The 24014-nt window shown below is 62.2% G+C and overlaps 1 protein-coding gene across 6 annotated transcripts; it reads right to left on the bottom strand.

Moving 5' to 3' along the window:
* Positions 1 to 668: 668 nt before the first annotated feature.
* Positions 669 to 23728, bottom strand: SMTN (smoothelin). 6 transcript variants are annotated; one of them, XR_007891019.1, is made up of 23 exons: positions 23560 to 23728; positions 17879 to 18033; positions 17505 to 17598; positions 17351 to 17429; positions 16942 to 17258; positions 15151 to 15253; positions 14692 to 14945; positions 14495 to 14558; positions 13176 to 13274; positions 12312 to 12653; positions 11171 to 11274; positions 8992 to 9108; positions 7760 to 7915; positions 7595 to 7670; positions 7146 to 7310; positions 6595 to 6657; positions 6364 to 6427; positions 5864 to 6034; positions 5665 to 5788; positions 5442 to 5593; positions 3952 to 4123; positions 2956 to 3135; positions 669 to 1598 (listed from the first exon to the last, which is right to left on the bottom strand). XR_007891019.1 is itself a non-coding variant. In XM_051633679.1 (22 exons), exons 1-21 carry the CDS (start codon positions 23608 to 23610, stop codon positions 3979 to 3981), a joined length of 2895 nt encoding a protein of 964 aa, XP_051489639.1. In that variant the 5' UTR covers positions 23611 to 23728; the 3' UTR covers positions 669 to 1598; positions 3952 to 3978. The 6 variants fall into 6 exon arrangements, 5 of the variants coding, with proteins under 5 accessions (XP_051489639.1, XP_051489641.1, XP_051489642.1 ...); XM_051633679.1 differs by lacking the exon at positions 2956 to 3135; XM_051633681.1 differs by lacking the exon at positions 2956 to 3135 and having other exon boundaries at positions 13176 to 13268.
* Positions 23729 to 24014: the final 286 nt, after the last annotated feature.

Here is a 24014-nt window from a genome sequence, read left to right as displayed (position 1 = left end):
TGGACAGGTGGGTCAGGGGGTATCAAAGGGGTGAGGGCAGCAGGTGGGCCCTTCCCTCCTCCCTGAGGCCCGTTCGGACGCTTGCGACAGAGGGACTCAGTGGGGAGCATCCTGCACTCTTTCCTGGGGTGCTGGGTGGTTGGGTGCCCCAGAGCCACTCGCAAAAGTGGGACGAGACAGAGTCACAGCTACTGATGGCAAGTGGACGAACTGTCTCATGAACCAACTGTGCTGTTCCTGTGTCATCCCCCGTGTGGGGTGATGGATGAGACACCAGTTTGGCAAGAGCTGCTCTCATGGGGTGCAGGGGCATGGATACAAGCCCATGAGTGGGCCTTGCAGAGCTGAGCCAAAGTCCAGTGGCCACGCTACCCTGGCAGGGTCCTCAGCTGGGGAAGGGCACAAGGTGCAGCTGAGCCATCTGCAGACCTGGCTCAACTCAGCCTCGTGGCAGCCTGGGCTCTTCTGCCCGTACCACACCTAGGGGCAGCAACATGTGGGCAGGGCAGAAGAGTGATGGTGCTCCAGGCACCATCCCTGAGCAGGAGGAGCAGCACATGCCCCTCTGGTGGGAGGGCAGGAGGCCTCCTAGGTGCTGCTACCTGCGCTGCATTGGTGGCACAAAGCAGCAGCACAGCAGGGGAGAAGGACCCAAGGCAGAGGCATCACCCTGTAGAATAAGCCTTTATTGTCTGGCTGGTGTTGGTACACGTGTCAACATGCGTGTACGGACGGTGACAGAGGGGTGAGCAGCGCTGAGCACACGGTGCCCCAAGCTGGGCTGGGGAGGAGCGGGGGCTGCTGTCCCAGCTCCCTCCTTGGGGCCCCTTGCTCCCCTGGGACCCCTTGCCTTCCTGCCCATCCCCCAACACAGGGCTGCAGCCCCCCTCCTGTGGAAGCACCCCACAGTGCATGTGTGCGGTGGGAAGCAGGATGTCAGCACGGGGCATGGGGCCATCCCCAGGGATGTGGCACCAAGCAGGACCTGCAGTAGGCAGAGGAGCTTCCTCACAGGGGGCCAAGGGGTGCCACTCAGGGGTGCACTGCCAGGGCATGACCATGACCCAGGCTGGGCTGCATGACCCTGCTCAGCTGCCAACCCATGCCAGCCCCAAGAGCACAGCCATGCCCGGGCCTCCCCAAGGACATGGGAGTGCTGTCCATGGGACAAATTGCTCCTGGAGAACAAATAACTGCAGAACAGGAGGCAAGCCAAGCTGGGGAGCATCTGCAGCAGAACCTGGCCTTGCCCACAGGGTCAGCCTGCAGCTGGCTGGGGCAGAGGGAGCTCCAGCAAGGCAGAGGCATGGGGTGCCATGGTGGCAGAGCCCCCCTGTCCCCAGTGCTGGCCCTGCAGCACCCCCTGCACCCTCCTGGGGCAGACAGCTCTCCTGCCTGCTGGCAGCCCTGAGAGCAGAGGGCAGCAGGGGAGCAGGCAGGGCAGGCACTAGCACTCTTTCTGTCGCATGCGCAACTCGTGACGACGCAGGTGGTTGTAGAGGGACTGCACGTAGGTGAAGACGCACTTGGCGTCCGGCTTCTTCCCCATGATCATCATGTCTTCCACCTCCACCAGCGGCACACAGTCCACCAGCGTCCTGCAGAGATGCAGCCCTCAGCATGGCCCTGGGCAGGCAGCCCCTCCATGGGGGCTGGCCCAGGGAATCCCCACCACCTGAGGACCACTGGTGCTAGGCACTGCTGCCCTCAGCCCTGGGTAGCTCCTGCCTGCCCCTCAGTACCCACTGCCCTGCCACTCCTGGTGCTGGGATGAGCACATGCTGCCTGCCACAGGGGATTCCTGCCTGCACCACTTGCCACTCTGGTGCTCTCTGCCCCAGCTCTCAGTGCCAGCAGGCAACCCCTGCTCAGGCAGTGCCCACTCTCCTTCTCCTAAAGCTGACGCAAGTGCATTGCCTACATATGTCTGTACTGTGTCTCCACCACAAACATCACCAGCTGGTCCAAAGAAGGGCAGGGGGTTCTGGTCACATGCTGCCCATCACTCTTGCTGCAAGCGCTGGCCCTGCACTCCTGCCTCCCATCAGCCCTGTCAGCCTAGTTCTCACCCTTGTCCTGGACCACAGCCCAGGGGGGTGCCTGCCCCAGGCATAGAACAGCATCACGAGAGTTCTGGGCACTGCCCCGCTTCAACCAGCTCTGCATGGCTTGTGCCTACCATAGCCCAGCCAGGGCCCCAGTGCCATGCTGGGGTCTGCTCCAGCAGTCACCAACCTTGGGGAGCCCTGGCAGAGCAGCCCTGGCTGACCCCCCCATATCTCCACAGCCTCTGGGCTCTCCTGTTACCAGGTGGTGGGGTGGCAGCCCTGTTCCACTCTGCTCACACCACTCACCAAGCTCCCTGAGTTGTGGGTGCCATTTCTCTCCCCAGGCTGGGGCTCTGTGGGCAGCCAGTAGAGTTCAGCTTAAGGGGCTGCCAGCATGGTTGGGGCAGTCACTGAGACAACGAGGCAGGGCACACAGAGGAACTGGCATCCTCTGTCCTCCTGCCTTTTTGCTAGCAGTCGCTGGTTGGGGGAAGCAGAAACAACCCTACCACTGCTGCCACTCCCCCACCTTAGGTCACTGCAACCCCATCAAGAACTGCGGCAGGTGTCAGCACCCACCAGGACAGATGGTGCCAGAGCACCCCAGGCTGCTAGTGCCGACAACGGATGACTAACCAGCAGCCCTGGTTGATGGCACGGCCAGCCTGGCTGCTCCAGCTCCAGGGCCACGCTCCAGCAGGGGCTCTGCCGCAGTGATACAGTGCACTGCAGCTCTGAGCACAACGAGGGTCCAACACTCGATCTGCCACCCCCCACCACCACAAGCACTTTCCCCAGCCCCCTGGCTGCAGTAACCCTATTGCACACCTCAGCCCCCCAGCACAGCCCACCCCAGCCCCTGGGCTGACATTGCCACAGCCGAGGGACACCCATGTAATGTCAGTACCCTGGGGAGCAGCGGGGCCCAGAAGAGTCATCTGGCCCAGGGCTCCGCTCCTGTGCCCTCCAGCCCCACATCTCCCCTGGGGGCCTCTGCTGCCTGTGCTGGAGCCAATGTAGCTGTGGAGGCAATCAGGCCAAGCCCATGGCTGATCTGGCAGTGGCCCCTCATTGTGATTTGGGAGTCCTGGGGAGAGAGTGGTGGGCCTTAGGAAAGCCCCTGCCGAGCTCTGGAGGCCCCCAGCCACCACCAGCCCAGCTCAGGGCCTGATGGCAAAGCAACAGCAGCACAGAGCATGCAGCTCTGCCCTTATAAAGCCATTGTTTGGGCCCGGTGTACTGATGCCGTGGGGAGGCCAGGGGAGCAGCAGCTCCAGCGCCAGCTGGGATGCCCCTGAAGACAGGCACAAACACTGCAAGACTCAGCAGGACCCAAGCCTTGACTCACACTTTCCAGGCTCCCCAGTCTTGCCCATATATGAGCAGGCAGCACCTCGCAGGCACGGCAGCACCGCCCGTGCCTGGCCACGCAGCAGCGCCTGCTGCTCCCCCCTCCCACGCACTCCAGGGCAGGGAGTGCAAGCAGCGATGCTCGGGCAGCCCGTGGGGGTCACTCACACCCAGGCAGCACTGCTTGGGCTTGTGCTGCTGCAGAGCACCCTGACCCACATCCCCAGCACTTAATCCCCTGGGTCAGGCTCAGCCAGCATGGAGGGAAGAGCTGCAGCAGCTCCATTCCTGCTGGAAAGCCAACAACCCCCCACAGTGACATCTTACCCCTCTCCAACTCCCCGGGGGTGCTATCCTAGAGGGGCCAGAGGCCAGCCAGCCACCTCCACCCTTCTGGTCACAGCTTGGCCCTGGCAGCTGACACCACCAGGACTGAACCCTCGCCCACAGGCGTCCCCCAGCCTCTTCCCCAGCCATGGTGGCCACTTGCCAGCCCCTTGGCCAGGCCGTGAGGGTGTGGCATGGGCAGGTATTTGGAGGGGAAGGTTCTCACCATCGCTCCCAGGGGGGTGAAAATGGGCTACGACTTTTTGGTTTTTACCAGCCCCTTCTGGACCAGGCAGCGATAGAATTCCTGAATGTATGTGTACACACACTTCCAATCTGGCTCGCGCATCCGGACCATGTCCTCCACGTCCAGCAACTGCGGACAGTCTGTGTGCTTCCTGGGGGCAGGGAGAGAGGGGCAAGCCAGTGACCGCAGCCCAGTCGGGGAGGGGAGGAAGAGAGAAAACAAGAGACATGGATCAGTGCAGTTCCCATCCCTCCCCCCGGGCAGATGCTGCTCTGCTCTTGCATGCTCTGGGGTGCACGATGCAGGGGCAGGAGGGCTCTGGGCACCACCGTGCCAAGGCCATTCAGTGAGATTTAGAGGAGCACAAGCACGGGATGGGAAGGGTGGGTGAGCAGCGTGGAGAGGTGTGAGGTCCAGAGAGAAGGACAGATGGAGGTGGAAGAGGAGGAGTGAGGTGTTCTGGCGCAGGGTGCTCAGGGAGCAGGTTCCAGAGCGGAGCGGCGCTCTATATAGCCCCGATATAGACCCGCCGGGAGAACAGGCAGGGTGAGCCCAGTCCTCCTGCCCAGCTCCACTTGGAACCACGCAACACAGCCCTGGTGCAGGAAGCTTGGGAGAAGACGCTCACAAGAGCTGGAGGAGGAGGAAGGACGAGAGGCCACCTGGCTTCCAGGCTGGAGAGATTGATGGCTCTCTCAAGTCCACGCACTGGTTTCCCAATTAAGGCAAAAAGTCCATCACCAGGAGCACCAAGAGCCAGGCACATGGCCCCCTTCTCACTCCACCGAACAGCACAACGGCACCGAGAGAGCTCATGGGAGCTCCCAGCTCACACCACCGCCCCAGGCACTGGCCGGGATGGGACCCCCAGCCACCCGGCCCTGCCCCTGGGCAGGGTGCTGGAAAAGAGGGGGAGTGGATGGGAGAGAGACAGAAGGAAGGAGAGAGGGGCTGGCTGCCAGCCCTCCAGCTGGATGTGCTCCCGTCTCTTGGCACCCAGGAAAACCAGAAGCAAAAGGAGAAGGGAAAAGACTTGACAAGCTGCGACGGTGTTTTAGCCCCTACAACTGTGAACTGTGCACCTGGCACGGACAAACCCCACTCCCCAGGGGCTGCAGTCCCACACCCGGCACCCTGGGATGGGAAGTACTGCCTGCAGCTTGGTGAGCTTGGCGGGGGCTGCTGCCCTGCCTTTGGGTGCTCTGCCCCACACCCAGAAAGCTCAGACACCCCAGCCCATCCTTGCCACACTAGACTGGGCTGCTCTGGCCTCTTCTGGCTCTGTTCACACAGCCACTGCTTTCCCCCTCAGCATCCAAATCTTGTTCTATGACATGAGGGGAGCAATGCTGATGGGTGCCCACCTCCAGTGCCATTGCCTTTGCCTGTGTCCCCAGTCACCTAGGCGTTGCACAGAAGAGTGACCCTGAGCCACCCCAACCCTATGTGATGGCATGAGAGCTACGTACTCTGCGGAGGAGAAGGCCACCTCAAAGTTATGGCGGCGGTTCTGAGGTGTCAGCTGGCTGTAGTCAAATGCATCGGGGAAGAAGTTGTGGACCAAGGCACAGAAGGCCATGCCATCACTCCAGCTGGATGAGAAGTTCTGGATGTCCACATGCTGTGAGGGCAAGAGAGTTATCAAGGGGTAGAGCAACTGGCCCTGGAGACAGGAAAGGAGGTGGCACTCACCTCGTAGCCCCGGGTCTTGGCTCTGCACCAGTCCAGCAACATCTGCTTGACGCTGTTGGCATTGGGCACGCCAAAGCTGGAGGAGCGCTGCACGGCGGTGCGCGCCACCGCGGGGCTTGGTGAGCTGTGGCAGAAGGAACAGGGTGTTATGGACACAGCCATCGCTGCCCCAGCCTGCCTGCCGCTGGCCCAACCTCACCTCCCACCCTCCTTCTGCAGCTTCTCCATCATGGCCTTGCGAGCCTGCGAGGCTGATGTCTTGGGCAGGCTCTGAGCTTTCATCAACTCCTTCTTCTTCTCTGCCTGGCGCCGCTCCAGCGCAGCAAGGCTGCTCTGCCTGGTGGCACTCTCGTCTTCACGGTCAAAGATGCTGCGGGAGAGACAGACCAAGCTAAGAAGGCCACAAGCAGCCTGGGGAGGGCATGTGGTGGCCTCAGCCTGTTGCCAGCCCTGGAGCTTTGCAGACCTCTATGTTTTCTTGGGACAGGAGTGACTTAAGGTCCCCAGCCAGCAGACACATCTCCATGCCTATGGAGGGACCCATGGCAACTGCTGGAGACAGTGAGCATACCCCAAGGACCAGAGGGCTTTTGGGGACATCTCTGCACAGGGACACTGCAGCTGGGCAGAGCGGTCTGTGGAAGCAGACAGCTGACAGGGACTGCCTGGGGCTGGCCCTGGCGAGGCGTTGCTGCTCACCTGCCTGTCTTCTTGGATGAGGAGCTGTAAGATGATTTTGTTTGAACAAACGTGCTGTTGCCATCTGCAGAGAGAGAGAAAGAGAGAGGCCTTGGGCAGGAGCCGAGGAAAGCAGCACTGGGCAGGTGGGAAGCTCTGCCCGTGCAACAGGCAGGGATAGCTCAGAGGCAGCAATGCTGCTGGGGTGATGCCCAGAGGATGCCATGGAGAAAGGGCAGCCAAAGCTCCTACTGTCTGATCTCTTCATGTAACTTGACTCCATGGTTGTGGTACAGGAGGTCTTGGTGCCATCACCTGCAGGGGGTAAGGACACGGGGATCAGCTAGGGCCAGGGCGTTCAGCACCCACAGCCACCCTCTGCTGTTAAGCTCTTCTGCATCCATCTAGCACAAAAGAGACAAGTCCCAGGTGGAGCAGGCAGAGGGGGGACAAAAGGCACATGCTTCCCAGGCAGAGCCAAGGGGACAGTGCAAAACTGCAGGCAGCTGCAGCATCCCTCAGCCCACTGCAGCGACTCTTGGCTTGAGCTACCCAGGGACTGGGAGAGCAGAGGCATAGGGGACAGGAGACAGGACTTAGGTGTAGACAAGGCCCCTTCCACCCTGAAGGTGCAGAGAACTGCATGGGTGAGCCCAAGGAGAGACAACAGAAACAACCCTAAACCACAGTCATGCTCCCAGTGCCGTCTAGTGGTGAGTGCAACAAAGAAGCAGTGGTGGCCGAGTGCTGGTCAAGGCTCCACATGGACCCCCAAGGCCTGCACCCCATGGCCCAGCCCATACTAGACTGGACAAGGCGCTCAGTCTTTGTGACGGTGCTGCGTGCTGAGCCGTCTGCTGACTGGGTGCTCTGCGTGGTGGTGGTCTCCGTGTCGTGGCTGGTCCTTCCTGCTGAAGCCTGACTCCTCATCTCCTGCAGCCGCTGGTCCTGCTCCTTCTCCCGCCGGTCTGCAAACGTGGTGGGAGATGGTGTCAACAGTGAGAGGCAGGGGTGGCAGGCATGCTCCTCACCACACCAGCTGTCCTCCTGGCTGGTGCCAGTCCAGAACCACCTCATAGAGAGGACTACGTCCACAATCAGAGATGCAGAAGACCAAACATGCCCACCTGCTTCACCACAGCTGGATGGTCCCTGCTCCAGCACCCTGCCTTAGGTCCAGTACCCTGCTGGCTCCACCTGCAAAGCTACCACCAGAGCACCAACCCCTGCAGTGGTCACTGTCCCCAAGTACCTCGCTTGCGCTGGCGCAGCTCCCGCATGGCATTTCGGATCAGTCGCCGCTCCTCAAAGTCTGTTGTCCGATCCAGCTGCAGGAGGTGGAGGTCAGCATCACCTGTCTGCCATCAGCTTGGGGTCCCCTCACCTTCCCCCAGGAGCCCAGAGGCAGTGAAGGTACCATCTTATCCAGAACATCCTCATCCTCGATCCTGTTCAGCTCTTCGACATTCAGCTTGCTCCTTCTCTCCAGCTCCCTGACTTGAACCTTCTCCATGCCATTGGGCAGCTCAGGCTCCAGCCTTGGTGCCTGCTGCTCCACCACCTCTGGCTCCATCTACAAGGACAGCACCATGCAACTGAGTGCCCCGCCAGCTTGTTGTTCCCCCCACCCCCGCCAGGCTGCTCAGGGTCCAAGCTCTCCACTGCCTTGACACCTCAGTGCTACAGGCAGAGGAACCCTGGAGATATGCCACATGCGGTGCAAGAGCTCACGGCTGGTGGGATGCTGCCAGCACCCGCAGCGACCAAGGCAGGCAGGGGAACACAACACCCCCCTCATGGCAGCCCCTGCTCTGGGAGGGCCCGGCAGTCTCTAACTGCTCCCAGTCTGGTTGCCAAAATGACCCCAAATGTTCCTCATCAACGCAGGCTGCTGGAGCCCTCCAGCAGGTAGGGGCTGCCTAGACACTCTGGGTGGGCAGGGTCTGGTGCCCAGCAGTGGGCAAGATGTTGGCAAGGCGAATGTGCACCATTAGCAACACAAGGGATTTCCAGGGAATTAAAAGGACTTAGTGCAGAGAAGAGCTTGTACAGGAGATCAAGAGCCTCCCCCACACCCCTGCTCAGGATCTAGGCCAGCTCGGGCCCTGCCAGAGCAAAGCCATGATGCCAAGTCCCTTTCAGCACAACCCCCCAGCAATGTGTGGCAGGCAGCTGGCCAGGCCCGGAATAGGACAGGGGAGGCAGCAGGCAGGAGGGGCCAGCATAGGGCCAGAGCAGCCCTGATGCACACCTGGCCCCATCCTGCATCCCACTGCCCCAGCCCGGCACCCAGCTCCCGGCAAAGCTGCCGGCAAGAGGGGACACCAGCCACGTGCGCCCTTGCCACCACCTGTGCCCTGCCACTGCTGTGCGTGGGCAGGACAGCTGCCTGCAGCCTGCCCGCCAGGCCGGCATGCCGGCAATGCGGAGCAGGCAGGCAGCATTTGCCCCCATCAGCAGCAAGCCCAAAGGGTGGCAGATCCTGCTGACACCGTATGGCCTGTGCACCACAGCCACGGTCCCGCCTCATGCCGGGGTCTTTGCCTTGGCTCCAGACGCACCTGGAGCTGTTGGAACCCTGCAGGCTGGTGCCATCTGCCCGCCCCCCCCCACGGGGCGCTGACATGGGGCTGGGCTGCCCACACTCACGCCACTGTTGCTCCGGGAGAGGTGTAAGGTCGATTGCTGGCGCGTGCTGGAGAAAGCAGGCGGATGGGCCACAGGGCTGCTGGGCTCCTCGGTGCCCTCAAAGTGGGCGCAAGGATCCTGTGCTTCCAGAAAGAGGGTACTGAGGTCGTCCCCAGGGGGCTCCAGCCGCAGTGCCAGCAGGTCGAGGCGGCGGCCCACGCGTGCCAGCTCTGACCGCAGCTCCAGGTGCTCCTCCTGCAGCTCCCACAGCACCCGTGCCAGGGGCTGCACCCGCCGCAGTGCTTGCTCCAGCTGCCCTTCCACCGCCCCCCGGAAGGCCCCCAGCTCCTGCCGCAGCTCCGCCAGCTCGACCGCCCCAGCCTGTGCCAGGCCCTCCAGGCTGACCCCCAGCATGGCAGCAGTGTCGGTGCTGGCAGGCTCTGCGGCGAGACCCACTCAGCTGTCCCCTGCCCTTTATAGGGGCGCTGGGGGCGCCACCCCCAGCGGGAGGCTGGCCCGGCTGTGCGCCTGCTGGGCTATTCTTGTCGCCGGGGCTGGGGGACCCGCACAGGGGTGCCGAGACAGGCGCAATCACTTGGCAGCGTTTCCAGCCCCTGGGACCAGGTGGCTTGACAAGGTGGAGTCCTGCAGAGTGGCCTCCCTGCCCCAGGTGGTTGCCAGTGCCTTCGGCACAGCCCAAGGGGCTACGGGGCACAATGGGAGGGCAAAGACCCCCATGTGGGATCAACCCCAGACTGTCACTGTGCTGAGTGTGCTCCAGTACCAGGGACCACCCATGTACCCTTTCACCTGAGCGCCCTCCTGCTCTTGGCTGGCAGCACCCACAACACGCTAACACGTCCAGCCCCAGGCTGGCACTGGTGTGAGGGCCTCAGCCACCAGTTGGGATCTTTGGGGGGCCCCCATCCTGCCACAAAATGCCCCAGGGGGAGCAGGTCCCCGCACACTGGGTGAAGGCAACACTACATCAGCAAGAGCACACGCTAATCCCCACACCCCACTCATCCCTCCAACAGAGCCCTACCTGGCAGGGCTGTCAGCACCACTGCCACCTACTCCTCCCTGCCTGCTGGGAGCACACCTCCTGCTGTGTCTCACACCAGGCAGCCGATGGGTCCTGAGCCCCCCACCCTGCCTGGCAGCACCGCTAATACCTTAATGAGAGCTGACAGGCTGCTCTGGCCAAGTCTGCCCAAGCGCATTAGCGCAGCAAAGGAACACTTCTGCAGGCAGCAAGTTGCACACAAGTGGCTGCTGGCTAGTAGTGCAGGTAGCACTTCAGAACAGTCCTGCCAGGCTGTGGACATGTGCCAGCTTCATGCTGGCCAGGGCTAAGCCAGGGCCAGAGTGAGCCAGCAGTGCCACGATCACCAGGGGTGCTGTGTCTGTGGGGCAGGCACAGGGCCACGAGCGAGGCAGCAGCACATTTGACATCCTGGCTTCTGCCAATGCTGCGTGCGCAAACGCCTGGCATTACCCTAGATGGCCAGGAGTAGATATAAGTACTTGAAGGGCTGCACACACAGGGCTGCCTCAGCGCACACCCAGACCTGCCATCCCCAGCAGCCAGGGGTGCCATGTCCCATTCGACCCCAAAACAGCGCAGACAGATTTCCATTTTTTTTTCCATTCACACCTAAGAATCCCTCCCAGGCCAGGCAGGCCGGGGCTGCTGCTCTACTGCTGACTTAGGACTGCAAAGCAGGAGGAGGCAAGACCCCAACCTGCAGCTCAAAGGTGGGTCACAGACCTTGTTGGAACACACATCCCACCCTTCCCTGAGCAGGGTCCACACCACCATGGCCAAGGTTCATCCCCAGGAGTAAAAAAGGAGGGGTGGGGAGTGTTGTTTTATTTGAGCTGCTGCCAGCCTGTAAGGTGTTTAAAACAAAGGGAGACCCACCAAAGGCTCCCAGTCCACCTTCCAGCTTCCCCTCCTGACCCCCAAGTGTCTGCATACATAGCAGCACAGTCAAAGGTGCAGAGGCTTCACGTGGCTGGGACTGTGAACCCACCTGCAGATGTCAGGGTCTCCTTATAAGAGCAAGAGCTTCCAGACCACGCTGCCAGCAGCAACCCACCTGCCCTGCTTACTGCTCCCTGCCCCAAGCCCACGACACCACAGGCCGTGCCCAAGTGGGGCACCTCCCCATGGCACCCAGCACCTCTGGGCACTCACCTTGGTGACATTGCTGCTGATGCTGTTGATGCTGCAGATGCTGCTGCTGCTTCTGGGGACAGTGGTGATGCGGATGGGCGTGCTCCTCAGCCCTAGGGTTACCTCTGCAAGAGGAGTGAGAGGCACATGGGATTTGCCCCAGCCCTGCAGGCTCAGCCCCACACCCAGGGAGCGGCTCTGGACTTGCTGCCTGCCTGCTGCATACATCCTGCCCCAGCAGTGGTCACCGAGCTCTGGCACAGGGGAAGGGCTCTGCATACAGCCAAGGATGGGGAAACCCAGCCCCCCCTCACCACCCGGCTCACTCTCCTCCCCAAGGAAGGGCACTTGCTGCAGCTCTCCAGCTGAAGCCATGACCCCCCACTGTGAGTGGTGGCCCCAGGAGCAACCCAAGCCAGCCATGTCTGCAGGCAGACAGGGCTGGATCATGGGCAGCGCTGGATCAGGCACCATGCAGCACTGGGGATGGGACACAGCACGACAGCTTGGACTCCCCTGGACCAGCAGGTCAGTGGGGTCAGAGCATGAATGTGAGTCAAAGGATAGGGCAGGCCTGCAGGAACAAGACAGGGAGTTGGGGAGGATCCCAGGCATCAGGACAGTGGGGATGGGGATAGGCTGCACTGAGATAGCCTGAGCATCCCTGCCAAAGGATTACCAGGCACACTCCATGACCTTGGCTCTTCTGGCTGTGCCCACGCTCAGCCTCCGGGCCATGAACACCCAAATGCCACTGCTGACGTGCCTGCCAGGCCTATCACTACCCACCTGCCCACTGCTGCCCACCTGCCTGCTGGTTTCCACCTGCTCACTGGTGCCCACCACCCTGTCATTGCCCCACTGCTCACTGGCACCCATCTGCTCCTGATTGCACACATCATCCAGTCCCAGGGTGCTTATGGTCCTACCAGCTCCCATTTGTCTGCTGGCACCCACTGCCCCACCATGCCCACCGGACCCAGTTCTACCATAAGGATTGCAACCCACTCGTGCCCATCATCCTCATCGCATCTCCACAATGGGCGCCCTTTGCCCATGCTGCCCACCCGCTCTCCCGATGAATGCACTACCCATCTTCCTCATCCCACCCCCAGGTGGGTGCTCCTGCCCATGCTGCCCATCTTCTATTCCCGGTGCCCACCTGCCCGCTGGCTGCCAGGGGTGGCCACGACACGGGGCGTGAGGGGCTGCACGCGCCCATCCTTGATCTCAATGGTGAAGAAGGTCTTCATGCTGTCGGGGCCAGGACCGGGACCGGCCAAGACCGGGCGCTGCTCTGCGCCTCTGCTGCCGCTGCCCCGTGCGTTTTGAGCGGGCCCCGGCGGGGCCATGCGGGGCCCCCGCTGCCACTGGGCGGGCTCGGCCCGCCCCCCCGCACCGCCCGCCCCCGCGCCAGGGGCCGGCCCCGAGCCCGCCGGGGTGAAGCGCTGGACGCGCTCCCGCACGGAGGCAGCCCGCGGCAGCGGCACGGCGGGGCTTGGCTCTGCGGGGACAGGCAAGGGGGGTCAGCAGGGCTGATGCGACCCACGGGTGTCCCCGCCACGAGTGCTGCATCCACCTTCCCTGACCCGCACGATGCATGCAGCCCCCCAAGGGTGCCCAATCTTGCATGCTGCCCCCGTGCACCCACACGGTGCATGGTGGTGCCCTCCCCTCTAGTGCCCTGTCATGCATGCAGCACCCCACAATGCCTATGCAAATGCATGCTGCCCCCCAGAGACCCCACCACATATGTAACCCCTCCTGCTGCCGTGCCATGCATGCTGCCCCTCCCGAGGTGCCTGCAGCCCTTCTAAGCGCCTATGGGGGCCCGGCTGCTTGTGCACATGGGTGGGGAGGGACAGTTGCTGTGCAGGACGCAAGAAAGTAGGTGGACAGCCAGCACCCAGTCCCGCTCACCCAGCAGTACCCTGCCTCCAGAGCTCCATGACTCCCCAGGCTCCACCAGGGACCTCCTGCCACTGGGAAGTACGGAGAGTGGAAGCAGCCATTGTTGGAATCTTACCCATGCTGCCAGCTGGACACAGGGAGGAGGATGCTTGCTCCCAACGGTGAGTGTTCAGGCGAGCTAGGGTCCCTACTACATCCTGGGTGGGCCCTGTCACTTGGGAAAGGACAGGCCAGACAAGGGAGGAAGAGGGTAAATGGAACAGAGGGTGAGTGTGGCCATGGTGCTATTGTTATCCCCACCCCCCACAAACCACAGCACCTTGGGGTTCCCCTCTCTGTCACCCCACACTCCCCAAAGCATAGTGCCAAAATCAGCCCCTGCTGGCAGGCTGCCCTGTGCCTCAGCAGATAGCTCTGTGCTGCAGTGCCAAACCATGCCACAGAGGAGGGGAAGACAGAGATTAGGGTATCTGTGCCCTAGTGGGGCACTGAGTGGCACCCAGGGTCTGTGCCATGAGATCAAGATCACACCTGCACTCTCCAGGCCCTGGCATAGCAGGGCAGAGCCCACTACTGCCTCTCAAAAGGATGGCAAGGGGGCCTAGTGGCTCAGCTCTCACCCAGGGTGCACGCAGGCACCAAACAGGCAGTGCTCTGGCCTGAGGACAATTGCTGATGCCCAAGTGAGAGGGCTCAGCACCAAGGTTCAAGGCCCGCCCAGGTGAAGCAAGGGGAGTTGGGTCCTGCTGGTCTCCCTCTGCCCCAGGGCTGTGCCCCCCCTGCAGCATATCCCCAGGTGCCAGCCATCCCCTGGAGCTTCTCAGATGGAGGGGACTTCCAGCTGCAAGGGTGGCTCTGAGTGGGAACCTTGTCCCTGGTGGCTGAGTGCTAGTTTCTGTTTTTTCCCCCTCCCTGTTTCAGCACAGATGTGGGGACAGTTTTCCTAACAGCAGGAAGAGAGCAGCTGCTGGCTACCACAATCCCTCAAGGCACCAGCGGGTGCTGGGCCCTGGCTGGGCCAGCAAGAGCAGCCCTGGAGGTGGATGGGGCAGCCAGCGTACAGCTCCTGGCCTTATTGGGACAAGGAATGCAAAAGGCTGGGTTTTGCTGCCAGCACCAATTCCCTTTCATGGCTCTGCTGCCGCCCTGGCCTGGAGCTGAAGGCCTGGTAAACAGCCTGGTGGCACCCTGCTCCCTCAGCACCCAGCTGGGGCAGGCACCACCACTGCATGGCCAGGTGGCAAGTGGCAACTGCCAGGGGACAGCCTGGCCACCTCCTGCCCTTGCATCCCAGCCCTGGCCCAGAAGGGCTTGAGTCATGTCGCCAGGCCTGGGCCCTTCCCTGCACCACAGGGCAAGATTGGGGTCTGAGGCAACACCGCCCAGCATGGGGGAGTCCCAGCCCTGTGCCCCTTCCTCCAGGGCTGCACGTACCTGCTGCCGGCTCCCCACGCCTCTTGGCCAGCCCCAACACCTGCCTGTGTGCTCCAGCACTGAGCTGCAGGGAGGGAAAGAGATGAAGTGGTCAGCTGGGGGGGGCTACATGCACCCCCCACCATCAAGCTGCCTTCACCACAGGACCAGCAGTGAAGGGGCAGTGGCTGTCCCAGCCCGTGCCACCCACTCCCTACCTGGCTGCCAGTGGTGGGCTGGCCCAGGGCATGCTGCTCCGCCCGGTTGCTCTGCCCCACCCTGGGCTCCCGGGAGGCAGCAGGGCTGCCCAAGCTCCCAGCCTTCCAGGCTGCCCGAGGCTGCTCCTTGGGCTGGACAGTGCCTGAGGAGCATGGCTGGCCCTGCTCCAGCTCCTCGCCACCATCTTCAGGCTCTGGACCAGGCTCTGAGGCCAGCTGCAGCTCCAGGAGCACAAGGGTCCCTGGGACAGCAGCTGCAGGAGAGAGAAGAGGCTCAGCACAGGAGCATCGCAGCTGCTGCAGACCCAGCAGGCACCCAGCTCTCCTGCCCACCCCTTTGGGAGATGCTGTGCTGCCCTCTCCATCCTCCTGCCCCTGCCCATAGCTGGCCCTGGCACTGCTCTGGCCTCAGGCACACACCTGGACAGAGCTTTGCCACCAGCATTTATAGGAACTCACCCTGGGTGCTGGATTTCTTTGGGTCTCCTGCCTGCTGGCTGCGTAGCTCCTGCATCCCATCTGGGATGTGATCCTGCTCCACCACGTTGTCTTGCTCATGGGCCTGGGGAGAGCGGAGCATGAAAGGGCATCTAAGCAGATCACCCTGTCCCATCCCTGCCACTCAGCCAGGGATATGCCACAGGCTGTGGCCTCTTCCCATGCCACTCAAGTCCCTGCCTGCATGCTGCTAGGGATGGACAAGCCATCTTCTGCTTAGGGGTCACTACAGGAGGCTGGCAGGGGGATAAGTGTCCCCACACCCCACTGCTTCTACCAAGCGAGGAGGGGGATGTATTCTATTGAAGAGGTGGCCCAAACCCTGCATATCCCTGGGTCTCCTGGTTCTTCTCTGCTTGGAGCTGAGAAGCACCAGGCAACAGAGCAAGGAGTTGGCTCTTGGGTCTCTCTGTGGCCTCTGCCACGAGGACACCAGCCTTCTCCAGCATAGATGCCAGGAGGTGGGAGGAGAGGACAACCCCTGCCCAGAGTCCCCATTCCCTCTTGCCCACCAGCAGAGGCACCTCAGAACTCCACGAGGCAGGGAGCACCCAGTTTTGCATCACCCTGTTCCTGCCTGTGGAACCTGCAGCACTACTCAGCAAACAATGGGATCCTCCGGGTGCAAGACCACATGCTCACATCAGAGTGGCAGGGGCATGCAGATGACACATCTGAGCAGAGCCAGGGTGCTCTGGTGGCACTAGGCAGGGCACAGGGTGCCACTGCCTTTAGGAGAACCATGGGGTTCAGGTCCTCACTCCAGCGCAGGGGGGGCAGAGAGGGGTCCATACCCTGAGTGGGGACAGGGGAACCAGGACCCAAGCCCAGGCACCACTGCAGCCATCATTTAAGGGAAATGTCCTCAGGTTTGGAGTAGTCAGACTGGGACAGCCCAGGATTGAGGGCACTGTGCCAGCACAGATGGGGAAGTCAGCCAGTGCTGAAAGGTGGCACAGAGCCATGTCCCCACTGCAGTATCTTGCTGTGGCCCCAGAGCAGGCAGAGGGGGAAGCTGTTCTAAGAGGAGGCAGAAGATGCAGGGACCCACACCTTACTGCTTGGCTGTGGTTATAATCACCCCTTGTCTCTTTCTCACTCTCTCCTGCACAGTGTCCCTGCAAGGACCTCCTACCACCACAAAGCCACAGTTCCCTGCAGTGTCACCACCACTGCACAGGAAGCCCGTGCTTGTGCCCATTCCTTCTAGCCCTGCCCACCAGCCCACCCTTCCCCCAGCCAGAGAGCCACCACCATGGCTGGTGGGCACCAGCCCTGCTCCAGAGAAAGTCCTGGCCCCTCAATGGCTGTCGGGAACACCAAGCCTGGCGAGGGGGATGGGAGGGTCCAAGTTTTCTGCCTGTGCAAGATGTCTGATGCAGGCAGCTGTGGCATGCAGGACAAGCAGCCATCACCTCCAGAGCACCATCCCCACAGAGTTGCAGGGGGAGGGCTGCAGCCAGGAGCCCCACAGACCCCTTGCCTGTGGCACTTGCTTCTAGGCTGCATCCTCAGAGAGAAACCCAGGGAGCACCCATGTTTGAACCCCTAGCCCCAGCTCACCACTGCTGGGGCTACACTGGCATAGGCCAGCACATCCCCCATGTCCCCAGAGACCCCAGCTCCACCTCTAGGTGGGCAAGCCCAACATGTCCAGGGGTTTCTGCCTCAGGCAGGCTGGCACAGGAGCCTCAGGGAAGGTGAGGAGGTCTTCAGTGGTCCTGTCCCCCCAGCAACACCCTGAGCACTTACCACTGAGCCTTTGGGCTCCTCTCCAAGGGGCCACTCTGTACCCCCTCTGGGGCTACTCTCCTCTGGCCCAGCCAGCTTTGTTTGCTCTGCATCATCCTGCTGGCTGCTCTTCCCACTCCTGGCTGCAGCCAGGGGCTCGGATCTGCCCTCACCACATCTTCCTTCATTCCCAGCCAGGACTGGCAGCTCGATATTGCCCCTCTGGCTGTCCTTTGTTTCAGCATCGTCCCTCCAGCTGCTTTTTGCATCCCCAGGTACAGTGGGTGGCTCGCTGCTCTCCCTCCGGCTGCTCTGCAAGTTTCCAGCCAGGACTGCAGCTGGATGGGAGCAAAGTGGTGATTAGGAAGGAGCTGCCCACATCACAGGCTCTCTGGTGTAGCCACCCTGGGTCATGAGAATGGTGCCTCACCTTCTATCTCCTCAGCCCGCAGTTTGCGTATGGCAGCTCGGATAATCTTGCGCTCCTCATACTCGCCTGCTGCCCGCAGCTGCAAGAGGAAGAGACCAGGGAGAGAAGCAAAGTCACCCCAGCACACGATCAACCCCTGCACACAGTTACTCACCAGTTTTGTCAGCTCTTCCACATCAGTGATGGCTTCAAGCTGCTGGGACAAGGCGGCCAGGGCTGTCTGCTGCTCCTCCTCCAGGCGCTGAGATCTGCACGGGGGTGAGAGCAGCCGGTGGGGAGCTGCCGTGGGTGCTTGGGAGCAAAGGTCCCCCGTGGGCAGCCATAAAACTCAGGCAATGTACCCCTCCGCTTGGTGCTGGGCTTCTCCCACCCTTGTGCCCAGCTCCCCCCATGCCAATCTGCTTGGTGCTGGGCTGCTCCCACCCTTGCACCCACGTAAATCAATCCAAGGCACTGTGGGGCTGGGCATCAAAGCTACTGTCCCCAGGGGCAGAGGCAGGGGTGACCCAGGCCCCACGCCAGACCCACCGTGGCCAGTTCTCCTTGTCGTCCTGCCGGTGGCTGCCACGCTCTGTGCGGAAGCGCTTGGATGCCAGTGCCTCCTCGTCCAGCTCCTGCCGCTGCAGCTCCCGGATGGCCGAGCGGATACGGCGCCGCTCAGCCAGGTCCAGCGTTGCCTCCAGCTGGGTGTGATGGGACAGGGCTCAGCACCAGCTCCAGCACTGTCCCCCCGCAGGCTGCCTGGGCGCTGCACAACGGGGCCGTCTGTCTGGTGTGGCCCACGCTGCCTGGCCTCATGGGCAGCAGGCATGGCCACCTGTGGGCAGGGTGCTGGCACCAGCCATGGCCAGGAGAGGATGACGTGGTGGCACCAGGACCTCCAGGCACATGAAGGGCAATGAGATGGGCATGTGGTGTGAAGGCCCATCAGTGGTCCATGCAGTTCCCAAGGGCTGGTTTCCTGCAGCCCTGCCCCACCACACCACCAGCACAGGAATGACCCCTCCCAACCACGCCAGCCCCTCCAGCAGCTGTGGGGGCAGCAGACTCTGTTCCCTTCCCAGCCCCAAAGCCACCAGGATGCGCAGACTGTGGGAAGTAATGGGGTAATGGTTTTAAACTGGAAGAGGGGAGATTCAGGTTAGACATTAGGAAGAAATTCTTCACTGTTAGGGTGGTGAGGCATTGGAACAGGTTGCCCAGGGATGTTGTGGATGTCCCCTCCCTGGAGGTGTTCAAGGCCAGGTTGGACAGGGTTTTATGCAACCTGGTCTAGTGGGAGGTGTCCTTGCCCTTGCTGGGGGGTTGGAACTTGATGATCTTCTAGGTAGGTCCCTTCCAACCCAAATAATTCTATGAAGGGCCTCAGTACCCCAATGAGGCAGGGTCCCCCCTGCAGCCCTCCCCATCCTCACCCAACATTAGAGGATGGTGGGCAGTTCTTGGAGACAAATCAGCAAGTGGGAACCGTCCCAAATAAAAGTCCAACTCTCTGTATGTGGGAAGCACAGTCCCATCTTCCGCTGCCCACAACCCCCCCATGAACATTTGACAGTGCTCTGCAGGCCAGCCACCAGAACCTGGCATGGGCACCTAGTTGCTTCCCTTCTTCCAGATTAGGTCCATAGCCCCCAGCCCTGCCATCAGCCCAAGCACTTTGAGGGGGTCATGATAGGTCCCCCATACTGAAGGGGGGCAGAAGGCAGCCAGATACACAAGGAAAGGCCTGCCAGGGCAGGCACAGCCCCACTGTCCTGCTGTGGGACATTAGAAATGACCCAGTGTTGGAAATCCAAGGCGGCAATTTCCCGTGGAGGTTGTTAAAAATAAACCTCGTGACCCACAGCAGCTGCTGTCAGCATCAAGCCTCAGCATGCTGGGAGCAGCTACAGCTGCGTCACAGGACAAGAGCATCAATCTCCTCCCTTCCAGTTCCATGGGCCACTGCTGGGCCACCCAACCAGGCTCTTCAAGTTCCTCAGCAGCAGGAATCCAGAGCTGGTGCTTCAGCCAGGCTCTGGCTGAGCAGCACTGAGGACCCCAGACCATCACCTGCACACAGAAACTCCTCTGTACGGAGTCCCTAGCAAGGTCATTGCCTTTTGCCCTCCGTGTTCTGGGTTTGGGGACTGGGGGAGAATACTTCCACCTCAGCGAAATCAGCAGGCACAGAGCCATCACACACCACCTCAGTGGCAACCAAAACTGTGGTCCTCCATCCCTTGCCAGCTTTGAAGCCCAGCTGGGAGCATTATCATCCTTCCCCAGCTGGGAAGACCCTAGCAGGATGCTGCGCAGCAGGGAGTGCTGACTCCATGGCAGCTCCACCCAGCCAGCCCAGTGCTGGCAGTGCCTGCATCCTCAGGGGCAGCTGCATGGAGCCAGGGTGCTCCCTCCCACCCTTGCAGCCCCTGCCACGCTGGCTGGCAGCGCCACCCCTCCCAGCACACAGCAGCCGCTTATCACAGCCTGCAGCAGTGCCAGCACCTGCCTCCTGGCTGGAGCCACAGCATGCAGCCCCCCGGGCTCTCAACCAGAGCTGGCATCTCCATTGGCACAAGGGCAGGGAAGTGGCTGGGAAGAGCAGGAGCCACTGCACTGCCAGAGCAGGGGGATGCTGGCGAGGAAACCAGCCCCTCCACCCACATGGGCCCCCCATTTCCCACCTGCAGCTGCCTTTCCTGAATGCTCCAGCAGGGAGAGCAGCTGCCCTGGCTGGCCAGGCGATGGGCTGCCCTGTGGCCAGTGGGAGCAATGGAGCCTGGTCGAGTCCAAAACAAGGGGCTGGAAGGCAGAGGTCCCGCGGCAAGCATGGCTCTCCCCACAGCTGTGCAAAGGTCTTGAGGACAGAAAAACACTCCTTTGCCACACACTGGGAAGCTGAAGCCTCAGCCCCTCCCTAAGTGAGCTGCTGCTGGTGCATGGCTCAGCCCTGGCAGCCAGGTCACGGCAACTGGGGGACAGCAACTGCAGGAGCCAGGAGCGTTGGGAAAGCAGGGACACGATGGGACTCCAGCCCCATGCACCCTGGAGTGGGGTACACTCTGATACCCACATGCTGTGACACCCACCTGCCAGCTCCAGAGTCTGCCCTGCTGTCGCAAGCCGGTACTAGGGGGAAGAAAAGAACAGTTTCCCACACCTGCCCAGGAGGCTCCAACTGGGACCTGACCAGCACCCAGGTTCTTGAAGGCTTCTGCTGGCACAAGAACAGCAGCAAGGCAGGAGAAGGAGCCTTGTCCCAAGTCTACATAAGCAGGGAGCTGGGATGAGGCAAATGAGTGGCTATGGAGGCTCTGTGGTGAGCAACGACAGGGAGTATGCCCAAAACCACAGCTGGAGCCAGGGGGTGGGCAAGTGCTGAGGGGCCCAGCCCTGCTGGCATGGGCCAGCCCACAGATCTGCATATGCCAGGGCCCCACTGGCCCTGCCCAGCCAGCTGCAAATTAATGGTTACAAGCAACCACCCGCCTCAGCACACACACAAAGTAGCTTTGTGACAAGGTGCTGGCAAGGCACCCATGGGCTGCTTTCCCGATGATGCCCAAGCACAGCAGTGTTCAGAGCCCCAGCATGGCTGGCAGCGCCTCTGGAAGGGCAGTAATTAGCACTGCATCCATCCAGGCCTCCAGGAGCAGCTGAACACAGAGCACTTGGGAGACTGCAGCCTCAGCCATGGGGAAAATACCCTGGGTACAGAAGCCAGGCATATCAAAGCACCTCCAGCAGCCCTAAGTTCTGCTGTCACCTTTGAAAGGAGACACAGAACCCTGGGTGAGCAGGCCAGAGCACAACACCCACTTTTGGGCGACTCAGGGGCTCATCCCCCACCAGCCCATTTGGCCTCAGCAGCCATGAGGCCAAAGCTCAGCTCTGGCTCTTACTCCCAGGGGACCAAACCGAGCATGGCTGCCTCCCAGGCAGAGGAAAACAGGAAGGAGAGCTGGGTGACAGGGAAATGGTAGAGATGCAACACTTCTCAGGGCCATTGAAGCCTTTACCAAAGGTCAGTGGGTTTAAGAAGGGGACCTCACAGTCGTGGCTTTCCTAGCTTAAGTCTGCCCTGTCTCTGCCTGCAAGGGGATTTGCATCCTGCCTGTTTAATTAAGCAGGCTGAGACCTGGAGGTGCCAGGAGAGAGGAGCATTCCCCAGCCCGGGGCCAGAAGACCACAGCTGGAAGCTCAGCACAGCCCTAAGTGCTAAAATAATTTCCTGCTTCCAGACACCCAGCTAAAGGCCATCCTACAGCAGTACCCACCCCGTTCCCACAGCTCCCTCCCTGGGCTCATTGGTCACCTTCATGCTGCATCTCAGGTGAATTCCGCCTGGCCTCCCCAGGACTAAGGATCCCAGCAGGCAGGAACCTACAGGTGGGAGACTGGGGGCAGAGGTTCCCCAGTAGCTGCCAGCCCAGTCAGCACAGACATGGTCCTGGCAAGGGAGCTGCAGTGTCCTGCTCGCAGACCCCAGTCTCATTCTTCCAGAACCCCTGGGGGTGTCACACACTGCTGCCAAGGTCTCACTTGCTGGGAGAAAAGAGGAGAAGCAGTCGAGAGCTGAGGACTGAGGAGAGCAGTGGAGCTGAGAGGAAGCAGTGGGAGAGGCAGTTTTCCCTTATATGGGCTAATCCTCTTCCAGATGATCAGAGCCAAAACCTAACCAGAAAGAAAAAGAATTTCTTCCCTGCCTCACGTCAGCTCAGAGCAGGCTTTCCCCAGCCTGCACCGCATAGGCACAGGGAGACCCAAGCCACAAGCAGGGTGCTCAGGGGATGTAAAGCCCCACAGGGTCAAAGACAGGAGAAGCAGTGCTTGCTATGTGGCCAAGATCCACCTCCCCAGGCTGGCTGGAGACCGAGCCGCACCACAGACCTGACAACTATCCCATCACTGCTCCTGAGGTTCTGCCTCAGCCCAGAGACCTCAGCTGGGACGTGGCAGAGCTGGAGCACTTGCAGGACAGGGAGAAACCCAGAACACCCATCCCCACACCTCCAGGGACCCCCATTGGCTCCATGTCACCCCATGGAGAGCAGTGGGCTCCTCCACCCATGACCAACAGGCACACCTGCATATTGTCACTCAGAGCAGGCTGAGGACAGCACATCAAGAGGGAGGATCTGGCAAGGCAGAGCCCTTGTGCCAATCCCCTTCCCATGCCCGGTGCAGCTCCCACTCCCCACTGGTGCCTGGCACCCCGACTCTTTCTTGTTCCCACAGAAATGCCTTCCCGGCTGACTCAGCTTCCTGCCGCCACCATCCCCAGCGCCCGCCCTGGCCACCCCGCGCTCAGCCCCGCAGCACCCAGCACACCCCGAGCCCATCGTGCCCCGGGGCTCCCCAGAGGTGGGCAGCACTTTCCTGGCCTTCCTGGCACTACAGCCCTGGGTAAGCAGGTCAAAGCACAGCACCCAGAGCCCACCTCTGGGGGGATACAGAGGCTCATCCTCCACCAGCCCACTCAGCTCCGGCAGCCATGAGGCTGGGGCTCGCCTCCAGCTCTTACTCCCGCGGGACCAAACGGAGCACGGAAGCGACTTAGCCGCTGCTCCAGCAGCTACCGCACGGAAGAGGATGCCTAGCCATGGGCACCGAGCCTGGGAAGCAGCCCCGGTACCGAGCTAGCCACGGGCAGCGCAGGGGCAGAGATAGCAGCGGGCACCGGGAGTGCGGCGAGTCGGGAGCCGAGTCGGCAGCAGGAAACGCTTCAGGCGGGAGTCGCCATCCAGGGAGATAGAGCCAACAGACATCACAGCTCGAGAGCGGGTGCGAGCAAAGGGCCAATGCGACCGAAGCGGCAGGGCCGGGGTCTCTTGGCGTCACCGAGGTAGGACGGTGGTTTATGGTCACCCGTGCCCAGAGCTCTGGCTCAGGCCAGCTCGGGCCCCCCCAAGATGCTGCTGCCCGGTTCCCCGCCGCAACAATGCAGCAGCTCCCTGCCGGCGGCCCCGATCGCTCCCCAGGCTGAGGCAGCGGCAGCTCCAACACCCTGGGGAGCACAGACGGGCCCCCGTAACCGCTTAACCCCGAGCCAGACCGGCCGCCCGCTGTGCCAGCGCCTGGGACAGCCACCACTCCCTCAGCCTTTGAGGGCAGGGGGAGCCGGAGCACCGCCGGGCACACACCGCACCGTCCCCCAGGAGCCGTCACAAGCGAGCAGAGGCTGCGGGCAGCGCGCCGAGCGCCGGCCCACCCGCGCGGGGACTCACCAGCTTCCGCAGCGCTCCCTCATCCATGCTGAGGAGGTTCTCCTGGGACATTCCGCCGGCCCGCCGCTGCTGTCGCCGACCAGGAGGCTCGGCGGCGGCCGAAACAACAAAGAGAGGCCGGGGCGGCGCGGCCCCACGCTTGGCTCAGCCCCGCTTGGCTCAGCCCCGCTCCGCCCGGCCGCGCTCCCGCCCGCGCCGCAGTCGCTGCCGACCCCCATGGCCCCGCCCCCCCGCGGCCGCCGCCGCCGCCATTGGCTCCGAGTGCAGGGCGGGAAGCACCGGCCCCGCCCCATCCCGGCCCCGCCCCCGGCCCCGCCCCGCGGGCTCCAGGGGTCCCGGCGCTGCGGGGCCGGGCGGGCCCGGCTGGCGCCGCCCTGCACGGAGCCTCGGGGCAGCCTCGCCCGTCTGCGCCGGTATCGGCCTGGCCTGGCCAGGCTCCCGTCTGCTCCCGCGCG

Source organism: Apus apus, chromosome 16 (genome assembly GCF_020740795.1).
Source record: "Apus apus isolate bApuApu2 chromosome 16, bApuApu2.pri.cur, whole genome shotgun sequence".
NCBI lineage: Eukaryota > Metazoa > Chordata > Aves > Apodiformes > Apodidae > Apus > Apus apus.
The sequence above is the reverse complement of the archived record's forward strand: the minus strand, read 5'-3'. Positions and strand labels throughout refer to the sequence as shown.

What these genes read in the sequence shown, in the direction of transcription:
- SMTN (XM_051633679.1), bottom strand. Translation starts at nt 23,610, where the DNA reads ATGTCCCAGGAGAACCTCCTCAGCATGGATGAGGGAGCGCTGCGGAAG. An exon ending in CTGCAGAAGGAGGGTGGGAG is followed by an intron (nt 5,789 to 5,863) that starts GTGAGGTTGGGC and finishes CTTCTGCCACAG; the next exon opens with CTCACCAAGCCCCGCGGTGG. An exon ending in GTGGCCTTCTCCTCCGCAGA is followed by an intron (nt 4,124 to 5,441) that starts GTACGTAGCTCT and finishes CCCTGCCCCCAG; the next exon opens with GAAGCACACAGACTGTCCGC.